This window comes from Acomys minous (genome assembly GCF_964271855.1).
Source record: "Acomys minous genome assembly, chromosome: 6".
Lineage (NCBI taxonomy): Eukaryota > Metazoa > Chordata > Mammalia > Rodentia > Muridae > Acomys > Acomys minous.
Window position 1 is genome coordinate 60786914 of NC_140487.1, and position 27765 is coordinate 60814678.

At 49.8% G+C, this 27765-nt stretch overlaps 1 protein-coding gene across 3 annotated transcripts; it reads right to left on the reverse strand.

Moving 5' to 3' along the window:
- Positions 1–717: 717 nt before the first annotated feature.
- LOC311599973 (zinc finger protein 282-like) lies at positions 718–26911 on the reverse strand. Of its 3 annotated transcripts, none has more exons than XM_084786148.1 (8): positions 26619–26911; positions 24049–24468; positions 15806–15932; positions 15238–15357; positions 12253–12372; positions 10490–10606; positions 7931–8044; positions 718–3166 (listed from the first exon to the last, which is right to left on the reverse strand). In XM_084786148.1, the coding sequence occupies exons 1-8, from the start codon at positions 26781–26783 to the stop codon at positions 2331–2333; spliced, it is 2019 nt and encodes a 672-aa protein (XP_084642274.1). In that variant the 5' UTR covers positions 26784–26911; the 3' UTR covers positions 718–2330. The 3 variants fall into 3 exon arrangements, with proteins under 3 accessions (XP_084642274.1, XP_084642275.1, XP_084642276.1); XM_084786149.1 differs by having other exon boundaries at positions 10490–10603; positions 26619–26910; XM_084786150.1 differs by lacking the exon at positions 26619–26911 and adding an exon at positions 26035–26179.
- Between the last annotated feature and the right edge of the window lie 854 nt (positions 26912–27765).

Consider the following 27765-nt stretch of genomic DNA (forward strand, 5'->3'; position numbering starts at 1 on the left):
TAGCTGTCCTGGAACTCACTTTGTAGATCAGGCTGGCCTTGAACTCACAGAGATTTATCTGCCTTTACCTCCCAAGAGCTGGTATTAAAGGTGAGACTATATTTAAACACACACACACACACACACACACACCTGGGGCTGGAAAGATGGGTTCTTGTTGCTCTTACAAAAGACTTGAATTCAGTTCCTAGCACTCACATCAGGAAGGGGCCCATTCAGAGTGTACTGGAGAGCAGTCGGGCCCACCAGACTGGGCTCCAGAGAACCGGATCCTTGGCTGTCAATAGCTCCATCCCCATACCTCTTTGGGAATCAGCTTCGTGGGGGTAAAATAAAGGACTTAAACTCAAGCTATGTGTTAAATGGTGTAAACTTATGTCTCAGTAGCTATCCCCCCTCCCCCACTTCTAGCAGCCAAAAATATTTGGATCTTTCCATGATTTAGATTACGAATTATTGTCTTTGTATGCTTTTGAAAATAGTACATTGTCCTGTCCCAAACAATCCCTGAACTGGAGGGTCCCCTCCTGCTCTACCAGAACTCACCTGAACCTTCCCTTGCATTTATCTCATGATAACTTTTCCTAAGACCAGCCTCCTTCAAAAAGCTGAGTGAAAGGGGGAGGGAAGAAATCCCAGCGTATTGGGTTGCAGTTCATTGAGGTCTGCTGTAGGATGCCATGCTGGAGGACACTCCAGCTTTGGGAACATGCAGTCTGCAATCTGGATACCTTTTATTTAATTTCAAGAATTCCCTTTGCACGGCAAAAAAGGGTCTGAGGAAAGCGGAGCAGCGCAGATGAGCAGGACAGAAGCAGAGCGCTCACGAAGGCGGTGCCATGAAATTCTGGCCACCCACCACGCTCCCTAGCTGGGAGAGAAACAGGATCCACAAGAGGAGCAGGAAAGCTATTTTTGACACAAACAAGGGTCCTGGGGCATGCCACCCCACCCCAGTGCCTGGCCATGCAAGATGCTGAAATGGAGAGTGGCCCACCAGGCTGCAGTGCTGGGAGCCATGGAGCGATGCACCAACATGACAGGGAGTCCTTTGGGTGCTTCCCAAGGCGCCTGCAGGGTCAGAGCATAGTAGGTCTGTGTCCATGTCCATGAGCACAATCAGTTAACAGATAGCACCAACTGCGATGCCCAGGGCAGGAGAGAGCTCAGGCTCTAGCACCCACTTGCCCAGCCCTCCTGGGCAGAGTCTCATTCCTTGGTGGCTACTCTGGCAGCCAGTCTTCCCTCACCCTGTGCCCTGGGAAACTGGAGTGAATTATCAGGGTGAGGTCTGACGCAGGGCACCAGCTGCCTCTGGAGGGCCTGGCCTTAACTGTGCAGTGAGAAGCTGCTGCTGCACCTGACTGAATGATCAGAGTTGAGAAGGACAGGCTGGGGGACCAGGATGCTAGGGCCCAGGCTCATATCAAGGAAGCGCCTTCCCAACAAGCCTAGAAATTGTACAGCCCATTATTTCCCCTATCCCAGTAACCCCAGGAGTTGGCCCCTGATGCTTCGGAGAGGATTTGGGGAATCGGGGAGGGAAGGGAGAGAGGAGAGAGACCAGGAAGGCCAGGTGAGAGCGGTCTGAGACCGACAGAGGTAGGCAGTGTATGCGGTGGGGACACTGCACTGGGTTGGAGCCCTAGTGCGGCTTGGCCGCAATGTTCTCATGTGGGCTTGCTAAGCAAGTATCTCACCTGTGTCTCATTTTCCTCAGTTACCACATCAGGAAAACCCTACCCCACCTATCTCGAAGGGATAAGCTAAGGGTGTAAATAGATAACGGATAGAAAACACTTTTTAAAAAAGTATAAAGCGCTATCAGAGCGCGAGGCAGTGTTGTCTTGAGGATGTTACCCTTAGCGCATCCCTCCACTTCCCCATTGCATCTTTGCTTTCTTTTTTAGGGAGTCTCCTCCCTCACTTAAGGATAGATCAGTTTTTCCTTATTTCAGGAGGGTTTTGAGACTCCCTGATCGCTTTCCCTGATCAGAAACTGTAGCCCCGGCAGCCAGTGGGCACACTAGGAAGTCCGAGGCGTGTCCAAACAATTCCTGCTGCCTTGCTGTCCCTCTGGAACCTTCCCTGGCCACTAGGTCCACCCTATGAGATGAGCTGGACTGTCCACTAGGGTTAGACAGTACTGGGGTACCCAGGTCTACCCCTTGGAATACCCTGTCTGGAGTGCAATTCCTGTGCCGATTTCCAGCAGGAGGTGAGGAGAGGGCAGGGAGGTGCGCTGAGAACTGTGGGGCAGGAGGGTTGGTCCTCAGGAACCCTAGCCCACCCCAACTCCAGTCCAGTCCTCCCCACCCCCCAGCCCAACCCTAGTCTCGCTCTGGCGGCACCTGGAGCGGCCTCGGGGCCCCTAGGCCCGGGCCATTGTGCACGCGCAGGTGGTCCTTAAGTGACTCCTTGTAGCGGAAGCTCTTGCCGCACTCCCCACACGTGTAGGGCCGCTCGCCCGTGTGGATGCGCTGGTGCTTTAGCAGGTTCTGCTTGCGGATGAAGCTCTTGCCGCAGAGCGCGCACTGGAAGGGCCGCTCGCCTGTGTGCAGCCGCTGGTGGTTCTGCAGGTGCTCCTTGCGGCTGTAGGTCTTCTCGCACTCCGAACATTTGTAGGGCCGCTCCCCGCGGTGCGTCATCTGGTGGCGGATGAGGCCGGAATGGCAGTTGAAGCTCTTCTCGCACTCGGCGCACTCGTAGGGCCTTTCCTTGGTGTGGCTTCGGTGGTGGATAATTAGGCTCTTGCGCACGCCGAAGGTCTTGCCGCACTCCAGGCAAGAGTAGGGCTTGCTCCGCGCGCCGTGAGACAAGAGGCTCCGCCGCAGGCCGCCGGGGCAGCAGCTGCCGCAGCCACTGCCCGCACCCGCACCCGCACCTGCACCCGCACCAGTACTGCTGCCACTACCCGCACTAGTGCCGCCGCCGCCGCTACCGCCACCGCCGCCACCGCCGGCGCTGCCTTCCCCGCCGGACTGAGCCTCGCCTCCGGTACTGCGCTCCCCCGGAAGCGCCGGGAAGCCGTCCTCCAGCAGGCCTCGGCTCCCGGGGCCGCCAGGATTCTCCGGCACCGCCAAGGTGGGTAGGCTCTGCTGGTGAGGTTGGGTTTGGGGCTGCGCAGTGGCTGGGGGCGGGTTCTTCACCAGCAGCAGGCTGTCACCTAGGGGCGGGGAGAAAGGCAGTCGTGAAGCGCTGGGAGTGCCCATCTTCAGGATCTGTGTCCCTGAGGGGCCCCGGATCCTCCCGGCCTCAGTTTCTCTAATAATTAGATAAGCCTAAAGGCTCACCAAAGCACAAGGGCTTTGGGATCAGGGATAGGAAAGACCTCCAGGTCACTTCAGCTATCCAGAAGTCACCTTCAAAGGTGGCCTGCTCAGGGATCAAGAGCACTACCTCTTCCCAGGTTGGATTTACAGCAACCACAATGCGGTTTACAGCTAACTGTCTAACTCCAGTTCTGGGGTACCTGATGCCGTTTTCTGGCCTCCACTGGCATGCACATGGAATACATACATACACGTAGGCAACACACCCCCCCCATATGTGTGTATGTATACATACATACATATATATGTACTTATATACATATTTTTTAAAAATTTGTAAAGATAGACTGAACTGGATGCAGTGGTGTACACCTTTAGTCCCAGCACTCAGAAGGTAGAAGCAGGCAGATCTCTGAGAGTTCTAGGCTATCGTGACTCCTTGTTTCAAAAATAATTATATAAATTTTAAAAATTAAATGTTCATTGCCCTGAAGTAATGACACTTAGCTGTAGTCTGAGGGGAAAATGCTAATTTATCTTTGGCGATTCCCTCAATGGGAGGGAGAGAATTTGCCCGAGGTGAAACCCGTCTAGAGGTTTACCAGAAAGCAACACAGGGAGCGTGTGCCCATATCGTAGAGGGATGTGCAGTTGGGCGCCAGGCCTGAAAAGCAGGTTGAGCAACTAGGACGGTGTGAGTCCTATTGGGACCCAAGGGGATCTGGCCTCTAACAAAACTGCGATGCCATTTCACAACAGGCCTCACCAGGAAACTGCTTCCTCCCAGGCAGTGGCACCCTTCCCTCGCACCCCAGCCTCTCCAGGCAATAAGTTGCAAAGCTCAGCACTGCTCTGTACCAGTGTGTGTGTTTGTATGTGTGGTGGGGGAAGCAGTGGGCAGAGTCCGGGCTCTTTGTGTCAGAAAAATGACTTCAATTTCCTTCTTATTCTACCTCCTCTGTTAGTGTATCACTTTCTGGGCCTCCCTCCCCAAGAGGAGCCTGACCCCCACTCAGAGGCAGCCTTTGGATAATGGTGAAGAAGGTGAATTGTTAACAGAAATATCCTTCTCGCTCCCAGTGGGCTCTGATGGAGTGTGTTAATGGGCTCATGATGGACCCCAAGACAGCTGACACTAATAAGATGACTCAGGATGGGGCTGGCCACTCCAGAAAGACCAACCTCATAATTAAAACTGGGACTTGCCACTCAACCTTGTTGGGTATCATGGCGTTGATTCCATCAGCCATACCCACAGTAACACTCTGGGCACTGGAGCTAGGGGAGCTTCCCTGGGTGGCAGTACCCTGCATGCTGCCACATACCAATGTGCTGGAAGCATAGCATATCCTGACTCCATTGGGAAAGGACCCACCCTGACCTATCCAGCTTTCTTCCTTCTGCTGGTTCTGATTTGAATCCATCGGCTATAATAAAACTGTAATTGTTGGGAGGTGGCTGCACATGCCTTTAATCCCAGCACTCAGGTGGCAGAAATAGGTGGATCTCTGAGTTCAAATCCCAACACCACCCCTTCCATGGCAATTTACCATCTTCAGGCCTCAGGCACCAAGCATGCATGCATATGCAGATAAAATACTCACACACATAAAATAAAAATGAGTAAGTCTTTAAAAGATGGCGAGGCATATTTTTTAATCCCAGCACTCAAGAGGGAGACAATCAGATCTCATGACACTACCCTGTCGGCTCCCTCCACTAGGCTTCCTCCTTATTAGAATACAGTTCAGGGCTGCCATGATGGCTCAGCAGGAAAAGGCATTCAATACTTGCCTGATGACCTGAGTGTGATCTCTAGATAGTACAAGGAGAGAACTGACTCCAACAAGTTGTCCTCTGATGTCCCTCTCCCTCTCTCCTCCCACTGCCCAGGCCCAGCCCCTAAAGCCTGCTTGGCTTTGCTTTTGCCCTTCCCTCAAGTCTACTGTTCCAGATAGGCTGACGGTCTCCTCTTGTGGGGGTGTCTAGAGGATACTCAGCGATCCCTTTCTTGGTTCTTTTGTCCTTGGCTCTCTTGCTTGCTCCCTTCTTGCTGTTTTTCTGATCTGGCATCCTTGGGGCACTGGCCACATTCCACCTTTACTTAATGGGATTGCTTATTGGCGTGTTTACTGTCCGTCCCCTGCCTGTCCTGTGCACTTACACACTGTGCAGCACTGAGTAGGCACAAAGTAAATTACTGTTAAATAACCAAAACAAGAAAAGGTAGGGCCCATTGTTATTACTCAAGGCAGTGGATAACATGGAAGTTTTGAGAGGATGCTTTCAAAATGCAGGGCATCTGGTTGCAGAGTGCCTAGTCCCAGCCTCTTCTGGAAGCGCATGGCAGCCGGTGGACTCCAAAGTCCTACCCAGATCTCCTGCTTAATGGAGCCTCGTGCACAGTAGTTTTTAGCAAATGGATTTCCAATCTTTCCCTACACTGCCTCAATTCACATGTATTAAAATGCCACATTCAGTTGGGCTGAAGTCTGATCTTGAGTCCAACAGGATACCCTGTGCATGCATTCTCTCTTGTGCACAGTCTAGGACTGGGAAAGGAGGCTGGCTGCATTTCATCCTTTGCCTCCACCACCCTCTTTCCTGCCAATCCCTTTCGAGAAGGTTCTTACATATAATACCACATCTGTCCAGCTGCCCCTGGAAACCACTGTACTAAGGCTTTTTTTTTTAAATGATTTTTCTCAGGGCTGGAGAGATGGTTGAGAGGTTAAGTGCACTGTCTGCTCTTCCAGAGGTCCTGAATTCCTAGCAACCACAGGGTGGCTCACAACCATCTATACTCTCTAATGCCCTCTTCTGGCATGCAGGTGTACATGCAGATAGGGCTCTCATATACATAAAATAAATAAAATTTTTTTTTAATGATTTTTATCTATGAGGCTGAAGAGATGGCCCAGAGGTTAGGGCCACTTGTTCTTGCAGAGGACCCAGGCTCAATTCCCAGATCCCATGGGCCCCACAGGCTCACAACTGTCTATAACTCCAATTCCAGGGAATCTAATCCCCTCTTTGACCTCCACATTTACATGATGCACAGACAATCATGTGGGCAAAACACTCATATGCATAACTAACCTAAATATAAAGCTTTTAAAGATCTTGTTTTAATGTATGTCTGTGTGAGCATGTGTGCACATGCGTGCAATGCCCACGGAGGCTAGAGGTGATGGAATCTCTAGAGCTGGAGTTACAAGGGATTGTGAGCCACCTGCTGTGGGTGCTCACCAAACGAGAGTAGTAAATATTCCTACCTATTGGGCTACCTCTCCAGTCCAAAAGATTTGGAAGATGTAGTTTTTGTTGTTGTTGTTGTTGTTTGGTTGTTTGGTTTTCTGAGACAGGGTTTCTCTGGGTGACAGAGCCTTGGCTGTCCTGGACTTGCTCTATAGACCAGTCTGGCCTCAAACTCAGAGATCCACCTGTCTGGCTCTGCCTCCTGAGTGCTGGGATTAAAGGCACGCACTACCACGCCCTGTGCTGAGCTGTCTTAAACCTCAAAACCCCAAATGAGACGCTGATTTCAGATGCTAGTGTAAGTAAGCAGCAGGCAGGTTCCTTCTAAGAGAGGCCCTGCAAATAGGCTGTAGCACCTGGTGGGAGAAACATTTCTAGACCCTCATGACTCTGCAATTCTGCCCATTGCCTCCCAAATTCGAGGGCTCAGAGACCTCCCCCAAATAAAATACCCTGAGCCGAATGTCTTGTGAGCTGTCATATCCAAACTAAAGTAGGAAATGGCCCTTTGCAAAGCCCAGCAAGCTCTCAAGGGGCTTTCCAGGACCCAGGGAAAGGCTCCTCCAGGCTCCTGTGCTCCTAGCCACCTGGAGAAATGGGAAGGCAGGGCCAAGGACAGGGCTGAGTGGAACTTCCTGGCAGTGCCCAATGAGCTAGCTCCCTATAACTGAAGGCCAGATCTACCGCGCCAGGAAGGTGCCTCGGTTGTTAGAGTGCCTCCCCTAGTATGCCTGAAGCCTTGGGTTTGCCCCTCAGACCCACATAGGGCTGGGTTTGTTGTCATAGGCCTATAATCCCAGCATTCAGGAGGTGGAGACAGGAGGATCAGGAGTCCAAGGCCATCCTCGGCTATATAATGAATTCAAGGCCAACCTGGGCTACATAAGCCTTTGCCTAAAACATCCTGAGATGTAAATTTTTGTTTTGTTTTGTTTTTCGATATGGGGTTTCTCTGTGTAGCCTTGGCTGTCCTGGAGTCACTTTGTAGACCAGGCTGGCCTTGAACTCACAGTGCTCCACCAGCCTCTGCGTGCACCACTATGCCGGGCTGAGATGTAAAATGAAAGTAAATTAACAATGCCAAATCTAGAAATGGTATGTGGGGGCTATGGAGGTGGCTGCTATTATCATTTCTTCCAGTGCCAGTGGTCAGGCTTCTGGTTCTCCTACACATCATCCTGGTGTGCCAACAGGTCACAAAGAAGACTGCTCGAATTTCCACTCCAAGAAAGGACCCACACCTCTCCCACCCAGTGACAGTTCCTCCAGACTCTTAAAAAGGCTGCCACCAGCAAAAATCGTCCTGGAAGAGAGTAGGCTGCAGCAAGCAGCTCTGCTGCAGGCTTCAATTTCTCTCGACCTAATACCCCAGGGTCCTAGCAGAGACACACAGTACTCACTGGGGCCAGAGTCTAGTCCAAGCTCTCCTTCCATTGAGTCCCGTGGACCCCAAGGGTACGGCTGCTCCTCCTGCTTGATCCAGGACAAAATGTCATGTGCCGAGATGAGAGATTCTGTTGTTGGAGGGGAAAAGGCAATCTTAAGACTTCATTCATTTTCACTGAGCATCCACTATCCACCCAACTCCAGAGAGACTGGGGCCAGGACATGCTGGAGCTTTGAACCTGTGGGGCCACCGCTGGCTGGTCTGACCAGCAGTGCAGCGGCAGCGGCAGAGCCACTGGCGAGCCCATGGCAAGACCTGAGGACTCCAGGAGGGGACTCTGCTTCCCATCTGCCTGGCCCCCTCAACCGACACTCAATTTCTCATCCTCTCTTCCAGATATGGAGGGTAGGATGAGACAGTGTCAGAACTTCTGAAAGGAATCCCACTCGGCCTCCCAGATCTACAAACTCATACATAAACCCATCCCCAGCCCAGGTGGGAGGCCTTCCCTAAACAGCTGGAACCTCCCCAGAGTTTCCATGGGAGATATCATACAAATGAAACTCCGGGAGGGGGCTGAAGGGATGGTTCCGTGATTAAGAGCACAGTTCCCAGTACCCGCAGCAGCAGCTCATGTCCTTTTTGTACTCTAGCTCCAGGGAATCTAGTCTCTGTAGGCACACACATATGCGTTATTAGAAATAAGATGTCATCCGCCCCTGGAGGCATTACAGGTGTGGCTGCTGGGTCCATGTGCATTAGGAGGTGGCAGAGAAGAGAGAGGAATGTCTACACTCAGTGTTCTGACCTATGAACATCTGAATGATTAGGAGCCTAACACTCCCAGGAAAAAGTGAGCCTGAGACAACCACCAGTCCGGTGCCAGGAGGCTGGAAAGGGAGCTAACCTCAAACAACCATTAGTCTGGCACCACGGAAGACCACTCCTAAGTCAACCCCAGACACTCAGAGACCCCAGGTGCCACTCAGAGGAGCGAGTAAGTGGGGAAGAAATGAAAGAGAAAGAGAAACAAGGATGTGGGCACAGTGAAGAGACACAGAACTGGAGTGAGTACCAGGTGATGCCACCAGGGGCCACATCTGAGTCCATGGCAGAGTCTGTTACCACCAAAGGCTAAGTGGACATCCCTGGTCCAGGCTAGCCAGGGACATGTTAATGTCTGAGGGCTGTGCAGAACTGGCCCCACCCCTCACCTGGGCATCATGGGAGAGCTGGCCCTAGGCCCTAGGGGCATGAGAGCAGAAGAGCTGCCCCTGCCCCTAGCCAGCTGCAAGAGAGTACATGCTTCCGATGTTGTGGGTGAGCTGACTCTACCACTCATCTCCTGTGCAGTGTCATGGATGGGAGAGAGATACCCTCCTCCTTCCTTTCCCCTCAGTACCTGCAGCAGGCAGGAGACCTGCCCTGAGATCACCAGAATGGGAAAGCTGGCCCTGGGGTCATGAGATCAGGAGAGCTGGCCCTGCCTCTTACCTGCTGCAGCACTAGGGAGAGCAGGCCTTGCACCTCACCTGGGCAGCACAGTAGAAAGCTGGCCCTGAATGTAGGGTTGCAGGTGAGCTGGCCATGCCTCTTGTCTGCTGGGCAGTGGTACTGGACAGAAGAGACATCCCCTTCCCATTCCCTGTCCCTCACCATCTATGGCAGGTGGGAAAGCTGGCACTGGGGTCATGAGAGAGGGAGAACTGGCCATGACCTTCACTGGCTGCAACACATAAGAGAACAGGCCCTGTACCTCGCCTAGGCAGCAAGGTAGATTTGGCCCTGATTTCAGGGGTGGCAGGTGAGCTGGCCCTGAGGCTTGAGCGTGGCAGCTCAGATACCTCTCAGGGCTTTGAAGTGGCCCACCTCAACATCTACCCCACTGATGAACTGCTGGAGTGCATGAAGGGGCTGGTCCTACAGATCCAAAGCTACAGGATCTCCATGACACAGGGCAGTAACAGGATATCCGAGAGGAGTCCCAGTGAGGTTCTAGTATTGATAGTGTAGCAGAAGCCAGAGGGCTCGTACCAGACCAACGAATCATTGTAATTAACATTTCCAAGTAAAGAAGTGGGGACAAACAGGTATACTGTGACACACTACAGCTTCCACAAGATTTTTTTTTTCTGTTGGGTAAGTTGCAGGGGTGGAGGGCAGGTATGAGGGGAGAGACAGATGAGTGGGATTGGGGTACATGATGTGAAATTCACTAAAAAACCAGCAAAAAGTTAAAATAAGGCTTAAAAAACAAAAATAAAACAAAATAAAAAAGAAGCTAGGTGTGGTGGTGCTCGCCTTTAATCCCAGCACTCGGGAGGCAGAGGCAGACGGATCGCTGTGAGTTCAAGGCTGGCCTGGTCTGCAAAGTGAGTCCAGGACAGCCAAGGCTACACAGAGAAACCCTGTCTTGAAAAACAAAAACAAAAACAACAAGAAAGAAATTCCAGAAAATACACATAGCATTTTGGAACCTTTTGATTTTGAGTCTTCAAAAAGTAATATTTGTATTGGTTCCACTGACACAATAAATGCTAAATTTAATAATTCACACTGACATCTCTCTCACCTGAATTGGGGTCCGTAGGAATATCTCTCTCTGCCAGATCCTGCTGGTCCCATACACACTGTTGTTCCTCCTGCTTAATCCGGGACAAGAGGTCCTGGGCAGAGATGGGGGAGTCTACTTGTGGGAACAAAGGCAGCAACAGTGTTAGAGCAGAGGAAATCCCCACCAGCCTGCGTTTTTAGTGAATCTGATTTCCTGCAATTATTTGTTTTCCCGAAAAGTCAAGAATAAGAATAAATAAAGCGCTGGGTGAAATGGCCCATGCTTGTAATCCCAGCACTTGATCTACAAAGTGAATCTAGAGCAGGCAAGGCTACACAAGTCAGTGGATGTCATGGGGCGGGGAATAGGATAAAAATGTCCCGAGAGACTTAACCAACCAGGATGAGGTCGCTTCTGTGGAGCTATGACCTCCACAGAAGAGGAGATCCTCATGCAGGTATTTCCCAGGAACATAGCCCTTATTTATCTAAGACAAAACACCCTTTTTTCACAGGCTACTAAACTGGCATGTAACAACCGTAATCACCATACTTGGGAGATAGAGGCAGGGTGATCATAAGTTCAGGGTCACCCTTGACTATATGGAAAATCTGAGGCTAGCCTTGGGTACATTAGACTCTGTATCCATTTTTATTTATTTTTCTTTTCTTTTTTAATCAACTTCAATTTATCTTTTGTCTAGCTCTGTCTTATCTCTTTAACAATACTTGGTGCATTTAAGGAACCCATCTGACAACCAGTGAAGGAAGGCTTGGCTCCTGCCCTTTGGCTATTACCACTTGCCTGTGTGTCTCAGGCCTTCCTGGGGGAGGGATGAGTCGGGGATATTTACTAGTAGCTTATGGCAACAGTACCCAGATATTTGGTCAAACATTATTTGGGATGTTATTATGAAGGGTTTTGGGATTTTGGTTTTGTTTTTTTTGTTTTTGTTTTTAGGTGAGATTAACATTTAAGTCAGTATACTAAATAAAACAGTTGACCCACTATAATGCGAATGGGCCTGCTCTAACCTGGTAAAGGTCTTAACTGAAAAAGATAGCCAATCCCAGGGAAGAAGGGATTCTGTCTGCAGACAATCTTGTGAATAGAGCTGCAACACCAATCCTTCCCAGGTCCTATCCCACTAGCCTACTTGCTAGCAAACTTTGGATCTGTCAGCCATTATAGTCCTGTTAGCCAGTTCATTAAAAGAAATCCCTCTACATATATGCATGTACACGATCACATGGCACACACACACAAACCGTTGGTTCTGTCTCTCTGAAGAACTGGGCCTCAGGCACACACCTGCCATAGCAGTTTCTCATCTAAACACAGTTCAGCTGAAACACTGTCTAGGAGCCGGTCCCCGTGGGCATGCAGGCAGTGGGGAGCCTGGCGTGGAAGCGGCAGCCCATAAATACTTGTGCAGTGCATCTTTGCGGTCCAGGATCAGGTCTTACTGGCTTTGATATTCTACCCATAGAATCCAGTAACGTGACTGTTCTAAACAGTCTTTTCTATGGGGCAGAGGGACAATCCAACACTTATTGGACAAAGGAGAGGACAAAGAAAAACAAACCAGAGCAAGCAAAGCAGAAGGTAGCTAGAAGCCCTCAATGCTGAGCACCATGTCTGTACCTCTGAAGAAGCCTGGCTCAGTCGAGTTCTGGATTCATAGCTCTTCCTTTGCTGTCATAGACCCGACACCCTCCAGGGGCTACAGTCCATACCCTGTGTCACCCCTCCTTGGCCAAGCGGCTACCTGGCTCACTCACCAGTAATGGATTCTGTAGGGATGGCTCTCTCTTCCAGGCCCCGCTGGCCTCGCACACACAGGGTTTCTTCTCGCTTCACCTGGGAGGACACGTCCTGTGCAGGCACCAGAGGCTCTGTTCCTGGGGAGAGAGAACCACATCTCTTAGCCACCCCCTTCCCCCCGTATGTTGGTCACCAGGATGTTTTGAGGTCAGAATCATGGCTGCCAGCACTTCCAGGGGACAGGACAAGAATCTCAGGTTATCTATTGAAGCCGAATGGGACTCTGTGGAGCGAAAGGTCCCAGTAGCAGAGAAATTGCCAATATTCAAGAAATGGGGATAAGAAGAAGGATATGGGAGCTGGAGAGATGGCTCAGCAGTTAAGAGCACTCTATTCTCCCAGAAGTCCTGAGTTCAATTCCCAGCAACCACATGGTAGCCCACAACCACCTGTAATGTTATCTAATGCCCTCTTCTGGTGTGCATGCAGGCAAAGCACTGTATACATAAGAAATAGATAAGTCTTAAAATGTAAAAAAAAAAAAGAAAGAAAGAAAGAAAGAAAGAAAAGAAAAAGGATATGATGGTTCAAGCCTGTAATCCTGGTGGTCAAGAGAGTGAGGCAGGAGGATTACCATGAGTTGGAGGTCAATTTGAGCAACATAGTGAGTTCTAAGCCAGGTTGGGCTCAGAGTGAGACTCCCATATCCAAAAAAAAAAAAAAAAAAGACTAGGCCAATAGCAACATGAAGTCTGAGACCCCAAAGGCAGGCTTTGGAAACAGCATACTACGTGGGGCTAACCAGAACGTGGAGTGTGTTGGTGTAGTAGTCACTCACCCCTGTTTTTTACCCTTGTGGCCAGACATAAATGTACTGCCCAGTGAAACAATCAGACTGGGCAGAGGCACAACCAAATCTTAATGTTGGGTGAGTAAGATGGTATCCTTAAAAAGCTAACAACATATATTTTTCTGCTTTGTGTTCAACAGGGCATTTTTTTCTGGAGCTTTCTGGGGACAATGTAATAGATCTTGGTGGAAGATTCCTCAGGCCCCAAGAGGCTGAGTGAGAAGCTGAAAGAGGACAAGCCCAGTTTTAGCTCCACCACCAGCTTGCTCCACGAGCCTTTCACTTCTCTTGATAAAGCGTTTCTGGTTTTGTTTTGTGACCTATGTGTTGATAACTCAGTGAAACTGTTGAGGTCACAGGGTCCAAAATGTAAAAACCTGCCACGCAATATTAGAATCTGTAACCACAGCCGCCAAAGAACATCCACAGTGCTTGATAAAGAGTGGAGAAGGGCCCTGAAATGAAACACCCATCCCAGGAAGTCCACAGAGACAGGGGCAGGTCTACCCTGCTGAGCTGCAGGAAAAGGACACGCAGAGGGGCTGCTAAAGGTATGGGCGAGCCTCATATGCGTGCATTCCAGGGGCAACGTCTGTGTGACTCTGTGAAGCCCTGGGTTAATCATTTAAAAAGGGAATTTTATGACCAATAAACGATAACAAAACTAAAGACTGTGAAGGAGAAATAACAGTGCTAGAAATCTCCATAAAAATATAATCTCGGGGCTGAAGAGATAGCTCAGAGGTTAAGAGCACTGCCTGCTCTTCCAAAGGTCCTGAGCTCAATTCCCAGCAACCACATGGTGGCTCACAACCATCTACAATGAGATCTTGTGCCCCCTCTGGCCTGCAGGTGTTACATGCATGCAGAGCACTGTGTATACAATAAGTAAAAATTAAAAATCATATTCTTAAAAATATATATATATATATAATCTATTTTAAAAACAACGGTGGACATGGCCAGGGATGCACGCATTTAATCCCAGCACTCAGGAGGCAGAGGCAGGTGGATCTCTGAGTTCAAGGTCAGCCTGGTCTACAGAGCAAGTTCCAGGACAGCCAGGGCTACACAGAGAAACCCTATCTGGAGTAACAAAAACAAAACGAAGCAAAAATGTGGGGGTCAAGAACCAATGAGTGAGAGTTGATAAGTCAAGCAGAGGACACCAGTACAGCATCACGCCACACCTTGCCCAATACTGCCCAGGAAGCAGAAGCACCAGGAAGTCCTCCAGGGCGGAGTTAAAGCTAGACCCTAGTGTTTTCCATTCCAGTGATAGCTGCCAAGTGCACACACACACACATATTTCTTTTTCTTTTTTTTCTTTTTCCTGAGACAGGGGTTTCTCTGCTTAGCCTTGGCTGTCCTGGACTCACTTTGTAGATCAAGCTGGCCTCCAACTCACAGAGATCGTCTGCCTCTGCCTCCCTAAGTGCTGGGATTACAGGCGTGCACTACTACACTCGGCTCAAATGTGATAGTTTTAGGACTAATGGCTCCCTTATAAGTAAGGGAGGGGACTTGGGGTAGTGGAGAAGTATGTGCCAAAGCAAGAGTGGGGAATGAGACGTGGATTACACCCAGACAGCAAGCACTGGCCTGACAGAAGCACATCTCTGCTGCACACTTTCCACCTCCTGTTAGTCTTCCTGAAACTGTGCCTAGGACCTTTATCTGTTCCCAAGTCTGGGACCTCATGTGTCCCATCAAGTCTGGGAGGTGTCCCAGCTCAAGCCCTTCCTTATTTATTTATTTATTTATTTATTTATTTATTTATTTAATTTTTTGAGATAGGGTCTCACTGTGTCATCCTGGCTGGCCTGGAATTCTCTACATAGACCAGTCTGGCCTCACACTCCTGGAAATCCATCTGCCTCCTATGCCTCTTGAACACTCAGATTAAAGGTGTGCACCACACCCAACCTCTTCCCAAGCTCACCTGTAAGTTCTGAGCTACCAAAGGCCAATACACATGGTATGGTTTTAGGCACTGAGGGCATGTCCTATAAGTGACTACACTGCAAAGGTGGCAGAAGTGGCTCCTGGGAGCTTTAAGAGCTATTCTCTCTTGACACACACACAGTGTGTGAGTGTGCTCAGCTCTCCTCTCCTGCACCTCCTTGTTCCCATCCCTGTCAACAGCTATTACCTGCGTCTGTAGCGACTGGGATTTCTCTCTCTTCAGGGTGATGCTGCTCCCACACACAAGGCTCTTCCCTGGGTTCTGCCTGGACCGGAGCATCTGGCTTGGACACTGGGCCATCCGTGTCTGTACGTGAGGCGGAGAGAAAGAGGTGGGGGAGGGGGGAGATCACATTAAGTTGTATGAAGTGAATTCAGATCGCAGTGATAGGGCAGAGCTGTCTGTCACCAGTGTACCTCAGCATGGCAGCCATTATGTAAGGAAGGAACCTTGAATACAAGCCAACAGAATCCAAGGCCTCTAAGTAAAAAGAGCTGGTCTCTGAGAGCCAAAAGCACACAGCCAGCTGTGGTTGACCCCAAACTCTTAGGATACACTCAAGGAGGTATAAACTCGATCATTTTACAGTATTCTAGAATCACAGTAGTATCACATAGACTACCACTGTGACAGGCTCAGCTGCCACCCTTTAATTTTCATTCTATTGTCAGTTCCGCCTTACTTTCCATTAGGCTCCTTTGCACCTTGAAGCCCTCAGCTGAGAGTGCTCGCCAATGGAAGGAGGTGCCCTTACCCAGGGACATCAGGGTTTTGTAGTTCTCCTTCACCAGATTGCTGTAGAGTTCCTTCTGCCATTCATCCAAGTTCTTCCATTCGTCCTCAGAGAAGTAGACAGCAATGTCGACGAAGGTCACGGGGACCTGGACCAACAAGGGTTTTAGTCAGCAGCCTGCTGCTGTTCTGCACCCTACTCGACTGGGGGGGGGGGTCACAGAGACAACCTAGCTCAGAGGTTGGCCTCTGTTTCCAGCATCCCAACTTCAACATCCCAGGTCATGTCTCTTCGTTTCTACGGACTCAGAATTCCCTGTGGCTGGCCTTGCTAAGTATCCAATAGCAGTGGTGTCAATGCTGCCCTTTTAATACCCCTTTCTTAAAAAATAAAAACAAAACAAAACAAAACCCCTTTCTTATTTTTTATTAATTTGTTGTGTATTGTATATATGTGTGTAGAAGCATCCACGCGATGGCACACATGTGGAGGTCAGAGGACAACTCGCAGGAAATGATTCTCAAATTCTACCAAGATCTATGTTGTCAGGCTTGGTGGCAAGGACCCTTACCTGCTGAGCCATCTCTTGGCTCTCTCTTCTCTTTTTTATTAAGCCCTTAACCTTGTCCTTTGCTATTTCAGATAAAGCCATAGTCGGTGTGTTTCTTTAGGGGTTCGGGGCAACAGAGATATGAGAGACGCCAAGTGTGGGAATTGGAGAGCCAAGTACAGTAAAAGTGGGTGACAAAACTTGCACTTCAGGTCAGATCACCTAGGTATAGACAGTTGAATTCTTCACAGGATTTAATTATCTTTATGTGTATGTGTGCTTTGTCTGCAAGTCTGTCTGTGCACCATAGGATTGCAGTGCTGGCAGCAGCCAGGAGAGGGGCTAGGTCCTCAGGAACTGGAGTTGCAATGGTTGTAAGTCTCAATGTGGGTGCTGGGAATCAAACCTGGGCCCTCTAGGAGAACAGCCAGTGCTCTTAACTACTGAGCCATCTCTCTAGCCCCAAAAGTTAAATTTTGTCACTAAAATATCTTCAACCCAGAGGCATGTGCCTCAGCTCCAGGATCCTGCCCTGCCTTTCTGAGGACACCCTGCTGTCCTGTGGTTGCCATCAGTTACTCATCGCTAGTCAGCGTATTCTGACCCGCTGTCTAGAGCTGTTTTTCCGTCTGACCAGGAGCCTCGTGCATACTCATTTCCGCCTCCAGCACCACCACCTCCCTTCGGACCAAGTGGTTTCACTTTCCACTTTCGTTAATTAATCACGGAACTTCCCTCTCTGACCACACAGGCTTCCCTCTTGCCCCTCTCCCATTCCTACTGAATCAGCACCTCACCCTCACTCTGAAATCTGGTACCTCAAATCTCACCCAGGCCCTAGTCTACCCGGCATAGACAGGGCCAAAGCTGGCCTGTGTGGCACGTTTGTGAGAATGATAAAGAGCCAGCAGGGCCTGGTACACGGCTAGTGGCGCCAGGTCTATCAGTCCACAAGCCAGGTGCATACAACTGCACAGGGACCCTATGCAGATGCGGTATGCACAGCTGTGTGCAGTGGCACAGGCCTACTGATTGACAGCTCCCTGTCCATCATTAGAATTAGAACTAGGACTCCTACCAGACTTGGACAAATCCTGAGACTGGGAAGACATGCAGTCCCCTTTCCTCATTTTATTTAGCTGTTGCTAGATGAAACCACAACATCCTGCAATCAACATCCGCCACAAATGTCACACCAGCTGTGCCACGGCTGCTTTGGAAGCCTTGTGCTGACCTCTTGTTGATACTGTGCCATGTTCCCCAGGAGGCTTATTGCAAACCTCACTCCTCAAGGCCTGTCTGGCCTCCTTGCATCTTCTCCCGCCCCTCTCTGTCCTAGAGTGGGCATTAGGGAGCTCCTCCTTCACCTTTTTCTTCTTCCTAAGCCAAACCTGCCATATTCATTCTGGTTTTCTCATCCACCTCCCGCCTGCAAAAAAGAGAAGCTGTTCCCTCTTCATCTGAGATGAAGCTCTGTGTCTTCACCTCCGCCTTGGCCATTTCATTGTTTTCATTGCAACTGTTACCTCTTTGAGGATGACTTAGGCCTTCCTTTGTCCCTTTGAGGTTGCACGGCCTTCTAAACCACTTCTTTTAATCAGCTCTAAATATCCAACAGTAAATACATCCAGGGTGTGCTTACTATCTTCTGCAGTAAAGGCAGCTTCTTCGCCTTATTTACCATTTCTTTGGAGAGTCAAAACTTCAGAACAGGGGCTGGAGAGATGGCTCAGTGGTTAAGAGCATTGGCTCCTCTACCAGAGCAGGTTCCATTTCCAGCACCCACACGACAGCTCACAACTGTCTGTAACTCCAGTTCCAGGGGACCCAACACACCCACACAGACATACATGCAGATAAGACACCAATGCACACAAAATAAAAATATATTAATTAATTTTTTAAAACTTCAGAATAGCCGGGCATGGTGACACATGCCTTTAATCCCAGCACTTGGGAGGCAGAGGCAGGTGGATCGCTATGAGTTCGAGGCCAGCTTGGTCTACAAAGCAAGTCCAGGACAGCCAAGGCTGTTACACAGAGAAACCCTGTCTTGAAAAACAAAAACAAAAAACAAGAACAACAAAAACTTCAGAATAATTTCTTTCTTTCTTATTTATTTATTTAGATTTATATTTTTCACGACAGAGTTTCTCTGCTGTCCTGGAACTAGCTCTGTAGACCAGTCTGGCCTTGAACTCAGAGATCCAGTTGCCTCTGCCTCTGGAGTGCTGAAATTAAAGGCATATACCACCACTGCCTGCTCAGAATACTTTCTATACAGTTGGAAACAGATATCACTCTTTAAAAGCATCATGGTGACAGAATATAGAAATCTAAGACATAGTCTGAGATAGATGGGAACCCACAGGAATCCATCAGTGGACACAATAGGTCTAAAGAATCTGAGAGAATATTCTTCTTGAAATAATAGATAAAAAGAACACATTTTGAACACCAAGAACCCCTCACTCCCAGGAACAGAAGCTTCCATGTTGTAAGTAGGTTCAAGGAGTCATGGGGAAGTCCAATAAGCAGGTAAGGAAGTTGTAGTCCGCCTTCAAATGACAGCATCACCAGTCAAAAGCCACAGAACTGACTGAACAGAACCACCGAAGCTGTTTCTTCTCATTCCTCACTCACAGAAACTATCAGATGATATATATTTTTTAGGCTACCACTTTGGGATCATTTACTGCCCAGCAACAAATAACTAACAATGACTACATAGTGTTTTCCCATAAACAAAATCAATGGCTTCTCGTAACTCCACAAAGCAATTACAGCGTCATCTTCATGTTATAAATGACAACACTGAAGCTCAAAGGGATCAGCTCGAAATTTGCTAAACTACTTACACTTCTTTAAGGAGACACTCATGAGGCTTAGAGGCTACAAAAAAAAATACACATGCCCAATAGTAGGAAAGCCAAAAGGTCAAGATACAAAGCCAAGTCTGGGGAAACTGGAGAGATGGCTTGGTGGTTAAGAGGACTGACTGCTCTTTCAGAGGACCCAGGTTCAATTCCGAGCACCCACATGGCAGCTCACAACTGTCTTATCTGACACTCTCATACAGACATACATGCAGGCAAGTAAAATTCAAATAAATTCTTAAAAAAAGAAAAACAAACCTCATCTTTGGATTCCGTAACAGTTCCATTATCACGCAATGGCCACGTGGCAACCTGAGACACCTACCACTTTATTCAACATATAGAACACGTGCAGTGGGAGGTAAGAATACTTCACTAAGTCAAGGCACATAGTACAGAGAAGACAAAGGGAAGCGGGTGAATCAAGGAATGCTGATCATGCTGGGAAAAGAGCATACACAAAATCCACTTGGGGCTATTACAACTCAATCTTGTACAGCCTAGACACACTGATGTCTGGCAGCTTCTCTGGTAGTGTCAACAGACTGGGCGTCCCAGTGGACACAAAGACACATGAAGACATGGTCCCTTCCTAGGAGTTCTGAGCTCTTTAGTCAGAGACTAAGTAAATGTTTCACATAACAACTCCAAACCGATTGCTGCTCTCAACAAAAGGCACAGCCACGAACCAAGAACTCACATTCTGCTGCAGGAAAGCCAATCAAAAGGGGGGGGGAAAGTGAATATTCAAGATTCAAGAGGAACTTGGTACTGTTGCTCGTTTGTTATTTTGGACAAGGGTATTGCTATGTTGCATAGGCTGGCTTTGAACTCAAGACATATCCCATGCTGCCGCGACGCAAACTCTTCCTACTTTCTAAGTGCTGGTGTTATAGGCATGTGCTACCACACAAAGCTTGGGGCTTGATTCCTTAGTGTCAGGTGACCATGGGAGGACACATTGATTAAGTAACAGCTAGGCAAAACCCCTGTGGAAGTGGGGGATTGACCAGAGAAGCAGGCAGGTTAACCAGGGAAGGAGCTTTCTTGGGGCGTGTCCCTGTGGCGGGAGCATCTTGTGATGCTGGAGAACAGCAGGAGGCCAGACAGGTATTGGGAAAGAGGGAACGTGATGGGGATGAGGTCAAGGACATTTATTGGACATTTATTTGGAATGAGATGAGAATCCAAGGGCTGGTGTGATGGCTCACTATGAGAGTCACCTGCCACCCATCCTGAGTTCCCTCTCTGGGACGTCTATGGTAGAAGGTCAAAATCGGTTCTCACAGTTTGTTCTCTGACCTCCACAGACATGCTATGGCATAGGTCATCCCTCTAAATAAAATGCTTGATAAAAGATTGTACATAAAAAAAAAAAAAGAAGAAGAAGAAAATATGAGAAGCCATTTGTGAGGTTTAGGATGGTAGAGTATGATGCCTTTATATTTTATTTTACTTTATTTTTAAAAGATATATCTCTGGGGTGGCCCTGAATTTGCTGTGCAGCCTAGGATAGCCTTCAAATCCAGATCCTCCTGCTCTCACCTCCCCTTCCAAGCGCGGGGACTAAAGGCATGTGCTACCATGCCAGGTTTTATGAGGTGCTGGGGATCAGTTCCTGCATGTTAGGCAAGCACTCTACCAACCGAGCCATATTCCCAGCTTGTGAATGAGGTATTTGAGTCGGATCGCTGTGGCTATTCTTTTAGAAACGTGTTGCAGTGTATGGGGCCCTACTGAAGGATGGAGAACAGGGGACCTGTCAAGAGGCTGAGACAAGAATCAGGTCCTAATCTGACTGGCTGGAAGCAGGTGAGGAAGCTGGTCAGGCTATGGCGGCGCAGCACAGGTGGAATGGGAGAGAGACAGCAGCTAGGAAGGGTCCCAGGGCTTCTGTCTGAATGAGTGAAAGGACGGATCTGCCATCCACAAAGATGTGGGGGACTGTGGACAGAACAAGCTTCAGACAAAAGGTCCCGAGATCAGTCTGGTCACATTAAATTCAGGGTGCTGAGTTAACAAGAAGAAAGGTGGCCGGGCGTGGTGGCGCACGCCTTTAATCCCAGCACTTGGGAGACAGAGGCAGGCGGATCGCTGTGAATTCGAGGCCAGCCTGGTCTACAAAGCTAGCCCAGGACAGCCAAGGCTAACAGAGAGACTCTGTCTCGAAAACAAACAAACAAACAACAACAGGAAGAAAGGTGAACCTGACGTCCCAGAAGAATATCTGGGTGGGGCGTAGGCTAGGTGGGAAAGAGTGCGTTTGGGGGGGTCACAAGCAAATAGAATGCAGTTACAGCCATGGGTGGAGACGAAGTTATGAGCGAAGGGGCGCAAATGCGCACAAATGCCAAGACTGAGCCAGGACCACTCTACAAACATTCAGAAGATGAAAACAGGAAGCGCAGCCAGCAAACAGACTGCAGATCGGCAGCTGGTGAGACAGGGAAGGAATCAAGAGAGGGAGGCATCCTAGAAGCCACACAAAAGGTGTTCCAGGGAAGACGTGGCTACCTGCTGCTGGTGATGGAATGAGAAGGACGGAGGCAGAGACAAGGCGAGTGGCCAATGAGGACCATAACAAGACCAACAGGAGAGGAAGATGGGAGAAAAGGTCTGATCCGCACTTGGTTCCAGAGAGTTATCCAGTTACCAGTTTACTGCAATACTGGGAACAGATGAACCTGTTCAACGGGGGCAGAGGATCCAGACAGCTCAGTTCCTCCCACATAAAGTACAAGGCAGAATAAGAAATGAAGGAAGTCCTAAGCTGTCAAGATGGCTTAGCAGGTAAAAGTCTACGCCTCACAAGCCTGATGACCTGAGTTCAACCACAGAACCCACGGTACAAGGAGAAACCCAAGTCCTGAAAACTGTCATCCAACCATGTATGTCTTTTTTAAATTTTTGATTTAAAAAAAATTTTTTTAATGAAGAAAAAAAAAAACAATTGAAAATCTGAATATCATGGTGAAGGCAGGGTCATATGGAGCTCGTCATATTTTAAAACAAGTAATTACGTTTTAGAGTGAATACTGATTTATGAGTAAAATGATGGTGGTGGTGGTGGTGGTGATGGCTCACTGTGTACTCCTGACTGACCAGAACTAACTCTATAGACCAGACTAGTCTCAAACTCACAGATTTGCTTGCCTCTGCCCCACAAAGGCTAGGGCTAAATGTACGTACCACCACAGCCAGTATGAATAAAATTACTGATGCCTAGGATTAACTTCAAACTACAACAAGAATTAGGAAATGAGTAGGAAAACAAAAACAAACAAACAAACAAACAAACAACCCTAAGATCAGGCAAGGGTTTAATTGTTGAAGCTCATGGTAAGCACTTAGGGTTCATTACAATATCCTGCTTGCTTTGGTATGTATTTGAAGAGCCTATAATAAAAAGGTAGGGAGGGACTGGATATAATAAACATAGACAACTTCTGAGGCATTTTCTTTTTTTCTTCTGTAGTGAGGGTAAGACTGAGTGAGAGTGAGGTGTAGGGTCCAAACAAGAGAGCAGGGTTTGTATGATAGTGAGGCTCACCTAGGTTAGAGGAGACGACTGCTGATGTTGAGGAAAGGGCAGGGGCAGACACAGAGCCATAGAGGCAGGTGCAGGCAGAATCCATGTGCACCGAGACCGCAGACCAAGGAACAAACTTCTATTTCTGAAGTCATCCTTTTGTTTGTTTGCTGCACTTATTTGGGCACATGTATACGTAAGAGGACGACATGGGGGAGTCAGTTCTGGGTCCTGGGGACCGAACCCATGTCCTCTGGAAGAATGGGCGGTGCAGCCCTAGCCATTGAGCTGTTTCTCCAGCCTTGGTTATGTTTTATTGAGACAGGGTCTCACTCTATAGACCTGGGCTGGCCTGGAACTCACTGTATAGCTCAAACTGCCCTTGAACACTGCTGCCTCAGCCCCTCCAGTGCTTAGACTCTAGGTGTGGACCACCACACCCAGCTCCTGAAGCCTCCGTTCTTTGAGAGATAGACAAAGGGCCATCAACGTGAGAATGCAGTGTTGATGAACCAGGAGGAGGACAGAAAAGGGAATTGAAATGAATTTAAATCCTAGAAGGGCCCAACTGAAGTCAGTGAGATCATAACTCAAACATGATTCTAGCATGGTTTTGAGCCTCTGTGCAGCTACGGTCGAGTCAAGCACATACACCGTGAAGTGAATAAAACCAAGCAGTAAAAGCCATAGTTCTGCGGACAGCTACACAATGCCAAGAAGCTGGAGGGGGAAACAAGATAAAAAGCTCCAAGATGCTGGGCAAGGTGGCATGCACGCCTGTAATCCAGGGAGGCAGAGGCAGGTGGATCTCTGTGAGTTCGAGGCCAGCCTGGTCTACAAAGGGAGTCCAGGGCAGCCAAGGCTACACAGAGAAACCCTGTCACGAAAAATACAAATATAAAAAAACTAAAAGTGGGGCTGGGTGTGGTGGTGCACTCTTTTAATCCCAGCACTTGGGAGGCGGAGGCAGGTGGATCTCTGTGAGTTCGAGGCCAGCCTGGTCTACAAAGCGACTACAGACTAGGCTAACACAGAGAAACCCTGACTCGAAAAAGAACACAAGACAAGACAAGACAAAACAAGACAAAACAAAACAAAGCTCCAAGCTAAGCACATAGGGTCCTTGTGGGGGGGGGGGAGGGGAGGTCCAGCTCTGGGGTACAACATGCAGGTCCACATTAAAGGCATAAGGCAGGCTTCACAAAGCCATTGAGACAACGTGTAAGCAGTGATGCCTGCAAAGCCTGACAAGATGAAACCAAGGGTTTGCTCACCTCACCTCTAGCCCTGCCCCTGTCTCACCACATACCTTGGGGGCCTCCCCCTTGCTGCCAGGGGGCAGCCGCAGTACCCAGAAGTTCCTGTTGCGCAGCAGGTTCTCCAGGTTCTCCAGGCGCCGCTGCAGCAGCCCGTACTCCTGCAGCAGGGTCCCCAGCACGGCCCACTTGCTCTCCATGTGATTGCCGAACTCCACGGCCGTTTTCTCGCAGTCGGCAAGCTTCTTCTCTGCTGTTCCTGTGCGCCCTTCCAGATTCAGCAGCTGGCTAGCCTGGGCATCCACCTTCCTCTCCACAGCTTGAATGGCAGCCACCACGGTCCAGAGAGAGATCTCTGCTGTGGGCAACTGGGGCTCTCGCATCATGCGATCGGGAAACACGGGGGCCCTATCTGGGAAGGGCGGGAACTGAAAAGGCATAGGCCGCCTGGCATCCATGTCCCATTCTTGAGCCTGTGTGCAAGGGGAGAAAGTGACAGCTCAGGAAAAGCACATGTGCATGAGAGGAAGTGGCCTAAAATGGGACAGCCAGCCAAATGCTAGGCAGGAGCTTTCTTCTATGAAGTCTCTACCTCTGGCTGTGCTCATTAATGGTCTCAGTGATAGAGCAGCCAGCCAGCCACCCACCCGACTAACCATTCTTCCATTTCCTTCCTCTGAGAGTCAGGCTGGTTCCTAGTTCGCCTGCCTTGGCCTCTGGCAAGTGTAGGTCAAGGCCCCCTGCCTACCATGTCACAGACCCTTTCTCTGAGCAGAACAGCTGCTTTCTTCTTGGGGCTACCCTGAATGACAAACTTCCCACTTGGCTCTCATTCTTTGTTTCAAGGTAGGAATTTCCGTGTAAGCTGCCTGAAGTTAATCTTCTGAGCAATCTCTCTTGCAGGTTAGGGCAAGAATGATTATCTCTGCCTTAAAGATGATGAAACTGAGGAACAAAAGGAGCAGCTGGTCACTCTTCAGCACCGCCCCGCACTGCCAGCTGGCACGGCTCGAGGTGCAACAGGTTAACACGAACACTCTGCAAACACGCGGCCACCGCCATTCCTACTACACGTACCAGCCAGAGGAGACCAGGGCACCCAGGCTAGATGGCACAGCAGGCGTCGTTAGATGCCACACACAGCTACTTTTTCCTAACTATGCAAACCGAAAATAGGTTCACTAGACAGTATCACTCACTGGACAGTCTTCACCCCTGTGAGGGCTACAAGGAACAGCTCCCTTCCCTCTACCTGATGAAGGGGCTCCCCACGACCGGGAGCCTCCCTCTTTATCTTCCAGACTGGGTGCTGAGCCCTATGGCAGAGAAAGGAAAGTGTAGGGTGGTCAGGGTGTGCTGGATGACAGCCCAGGCTCATAGCTGACTCTTGGTCCCAAACAGGACAGGAAGAAGTCAGTCTGTCTCTCTGTCTCTCTGTCTGTCTGTCTCTCTCTTTCCTCCTTGCTTCTGCTGAAGGGGCCCACCAGTGTGGAAAAGTAGAATCCTATTGCTTTGAGGTCAGCTGGACTGGCCTTTGACGATCATACAAACTATTTCCTCAAACTCAGAGAAGCTGTGACAGCCAGAGGACCACCCCACAGTGTCTAAGAATTCCTCTGGGACACAGGAATGAGTGAGAGCAACAGGGCCCTAGGCGTGCCATCCTTTGGCCTTACGGAGGCTTCCCTCGGGCCTTGTCCAGAGAAAGGGGATAAGAGTGACACTGGAAGTTTAGGAAGTCGGAGGCTGGTTGCATTTCACCAAGTTTGAAGACCTACAGTTCATCTTTTTGCTCAAAAACAACACAGCGATTTCATATTTACTTTTCAAGGCCTAAGTCCTGGTTGAGATTCAGAAGGGAACACGGGGGCTTTCTACAGAGTCCCGGGCAACTCAAAGCCTCCCCTTTGAGACAGGGATGTGAGGCCACTCGGACCCTTCCTCTTGTGTTTTATACCCAAGGCCGCAACCGGCTAAGTCCTAGGCATCCTGGGATCACTTAGGGAGCCTAAAGAAAAAACTGGAGCCTTCTTTCTCACCCCAGGACCCCAAGACAACGCTTGGGTTTACGGTTTGGGCGTAGTCAGTTGTCTTGGGCTGCTCAGGCGATTCCAATATGCAGGCAAGTTTGCCAACCCAAGATGACAAAGTCCCCTCCCAGTCCCTTCCCTGGCTCACCCCTTCTACAGAGGAAAAGTGGGCTGCCCTTTATAGTAGGAAAAAGACAACAGTAAAACAGCTTTAAACCCTTCTATTAAACTGACTACAGTGTAAACATGGTTGGACTGTTCCCTCTGTGGGCCGGGAAAAGGCCTGCCGCAAACCCAGGCGGGTCGGACGCCAAGAAGAACCCGGGTTCCCGGCTCAGTGAAGCGGCCACCGCCGCGCCAGGTCCGGGGCAGCACAGCCCTGGCTCCTGCATCCCGCGGGCCTCGGATCCGGGTAGCACCGGCCGGGACGGCTGCACCGCGGCGACGCGGCGGGGCCTGGCGTTCGGGGCCTGCGCCGGGCCCGCTCCGCCGTCCGCCCCGGGCCGCGGCAGCCGCGAGGCTCCCCGAGGCCCGGCCCCGCCCCGCCCCCACGGCAGCGGCGCGGCCATGGCGCCCGCGGGCGCTGCACCCACCTGCATGGGCGGCATTCCCTCGGCCATTTCCGCGCGCAGCGCCGGCTCCTGGTGGCAGACCTCCTCCGGGGGCAGAGCCTGGGCCCAGCTCCAGCTCCCACTGTCCAGCCCCAGACCCTGAATGCCCAGCTGCTGAGGCTGCGGCCGTGTTGACACAAACTGCATCCTGGGAGTGCTGTTCCCCGCTCGGGCCGGCCAGGGAGAAGAAGAACGTTTTCCAGGCGCCTTCCCCCTTGCCGGGGCCGGACAGCTCCATCTACAGCCCGTAGGAGCAAACAGTCCCCTTCGGTGGCGCTCCCCGCCCTTCGCAGCCGGCGAGCCAGCCAATGGCCTCGGAGCTCCTGCCCGCCTGCAAAGCTGGCCGGGGCCACTCCAGGCTGGGGGCCATCGCCGCCCCTCAAAGAGGAGATGTAGCCACCAACCCGGCTTCTAGGTTTAGGGTGATCTGCTGCCTTGTCCCAAGCAATGCTGCTGCCGGGGCTGTGGGCTTGATTTCTGATACTTCTATGAATGCACTGGACATCCCAGGAGAAAATGGTGCCTCACCCTTGTAAAAATTTTGCTGTAATATTTACTGAACACCTACTATGTGTCGGATTCTGCTTAGGCAGAGGGAGGGTTTTGTGGGTTTAAGTTGCAACGGTCACCACTGGCTGTGATTTTTGAACATTTACTGTCTTGGAGCCTCCCATGTTCTGTGTATAGGGGGTGGCACATAGTAGGCTCTCAGCAACCGTAGTTAGTTACCCCATAACCCCTTTGCCAGACGTCGTGGTGCACATTTTTAATCCCAGCACTTGAGAGGTAGAGGCAGGTGGATCTCTGAGTTTAAGGTCAGTCTGATCTTCGTAGTTCCAGGCCAGTCTTTAAAAAAAAATAAAAAGTAATTGCCCACCATCCCCCCCCCCCCCGAGATAAGCCCCTGTAGTTATCTGTAGCATAGTGTCCACTTTGTCTTCCTAAATGACCACTCTTTATCTTGTCTGTGACAGATTTCTCCAAGGCTTGTCACCTTGGGGAAAGTCAAACCTGGTGGAAGCCATGAATTCTACTACACTTAAAATTAAGTCCAGTATGAGTCTGTGGGGAGGGGCGGGGTGCCAGAAGGGCTGTCTTCAGAAGGACAGTTAGGAAGGGTTTTGTTAGG

Bases quoted from the DNA above. Each gene is read 5' to 3' on its own strand.
- LOC311599973 (XM_084786148.1), bottom strand. From the start codon at position 26,783: ATGCAGTTTGTGTCAACACGGCCGCAGCCTCAGCAGCTGGGCATTCAG. The intron at 10,607-12,252 runs GTGAGTGAGCCA...TGTTCCCACAAG, and splicing joins CCCTACAGAATCCATTACTG to TAGACTCCCCCATCTCTGCC. The intron at 8,045-10,489 runs GTGAGAGAGATG...CTCCAACAACAG, and splicing joins TCCTACGGACCCCAATTCAG to AATCTCTCATCTCGGCACAT.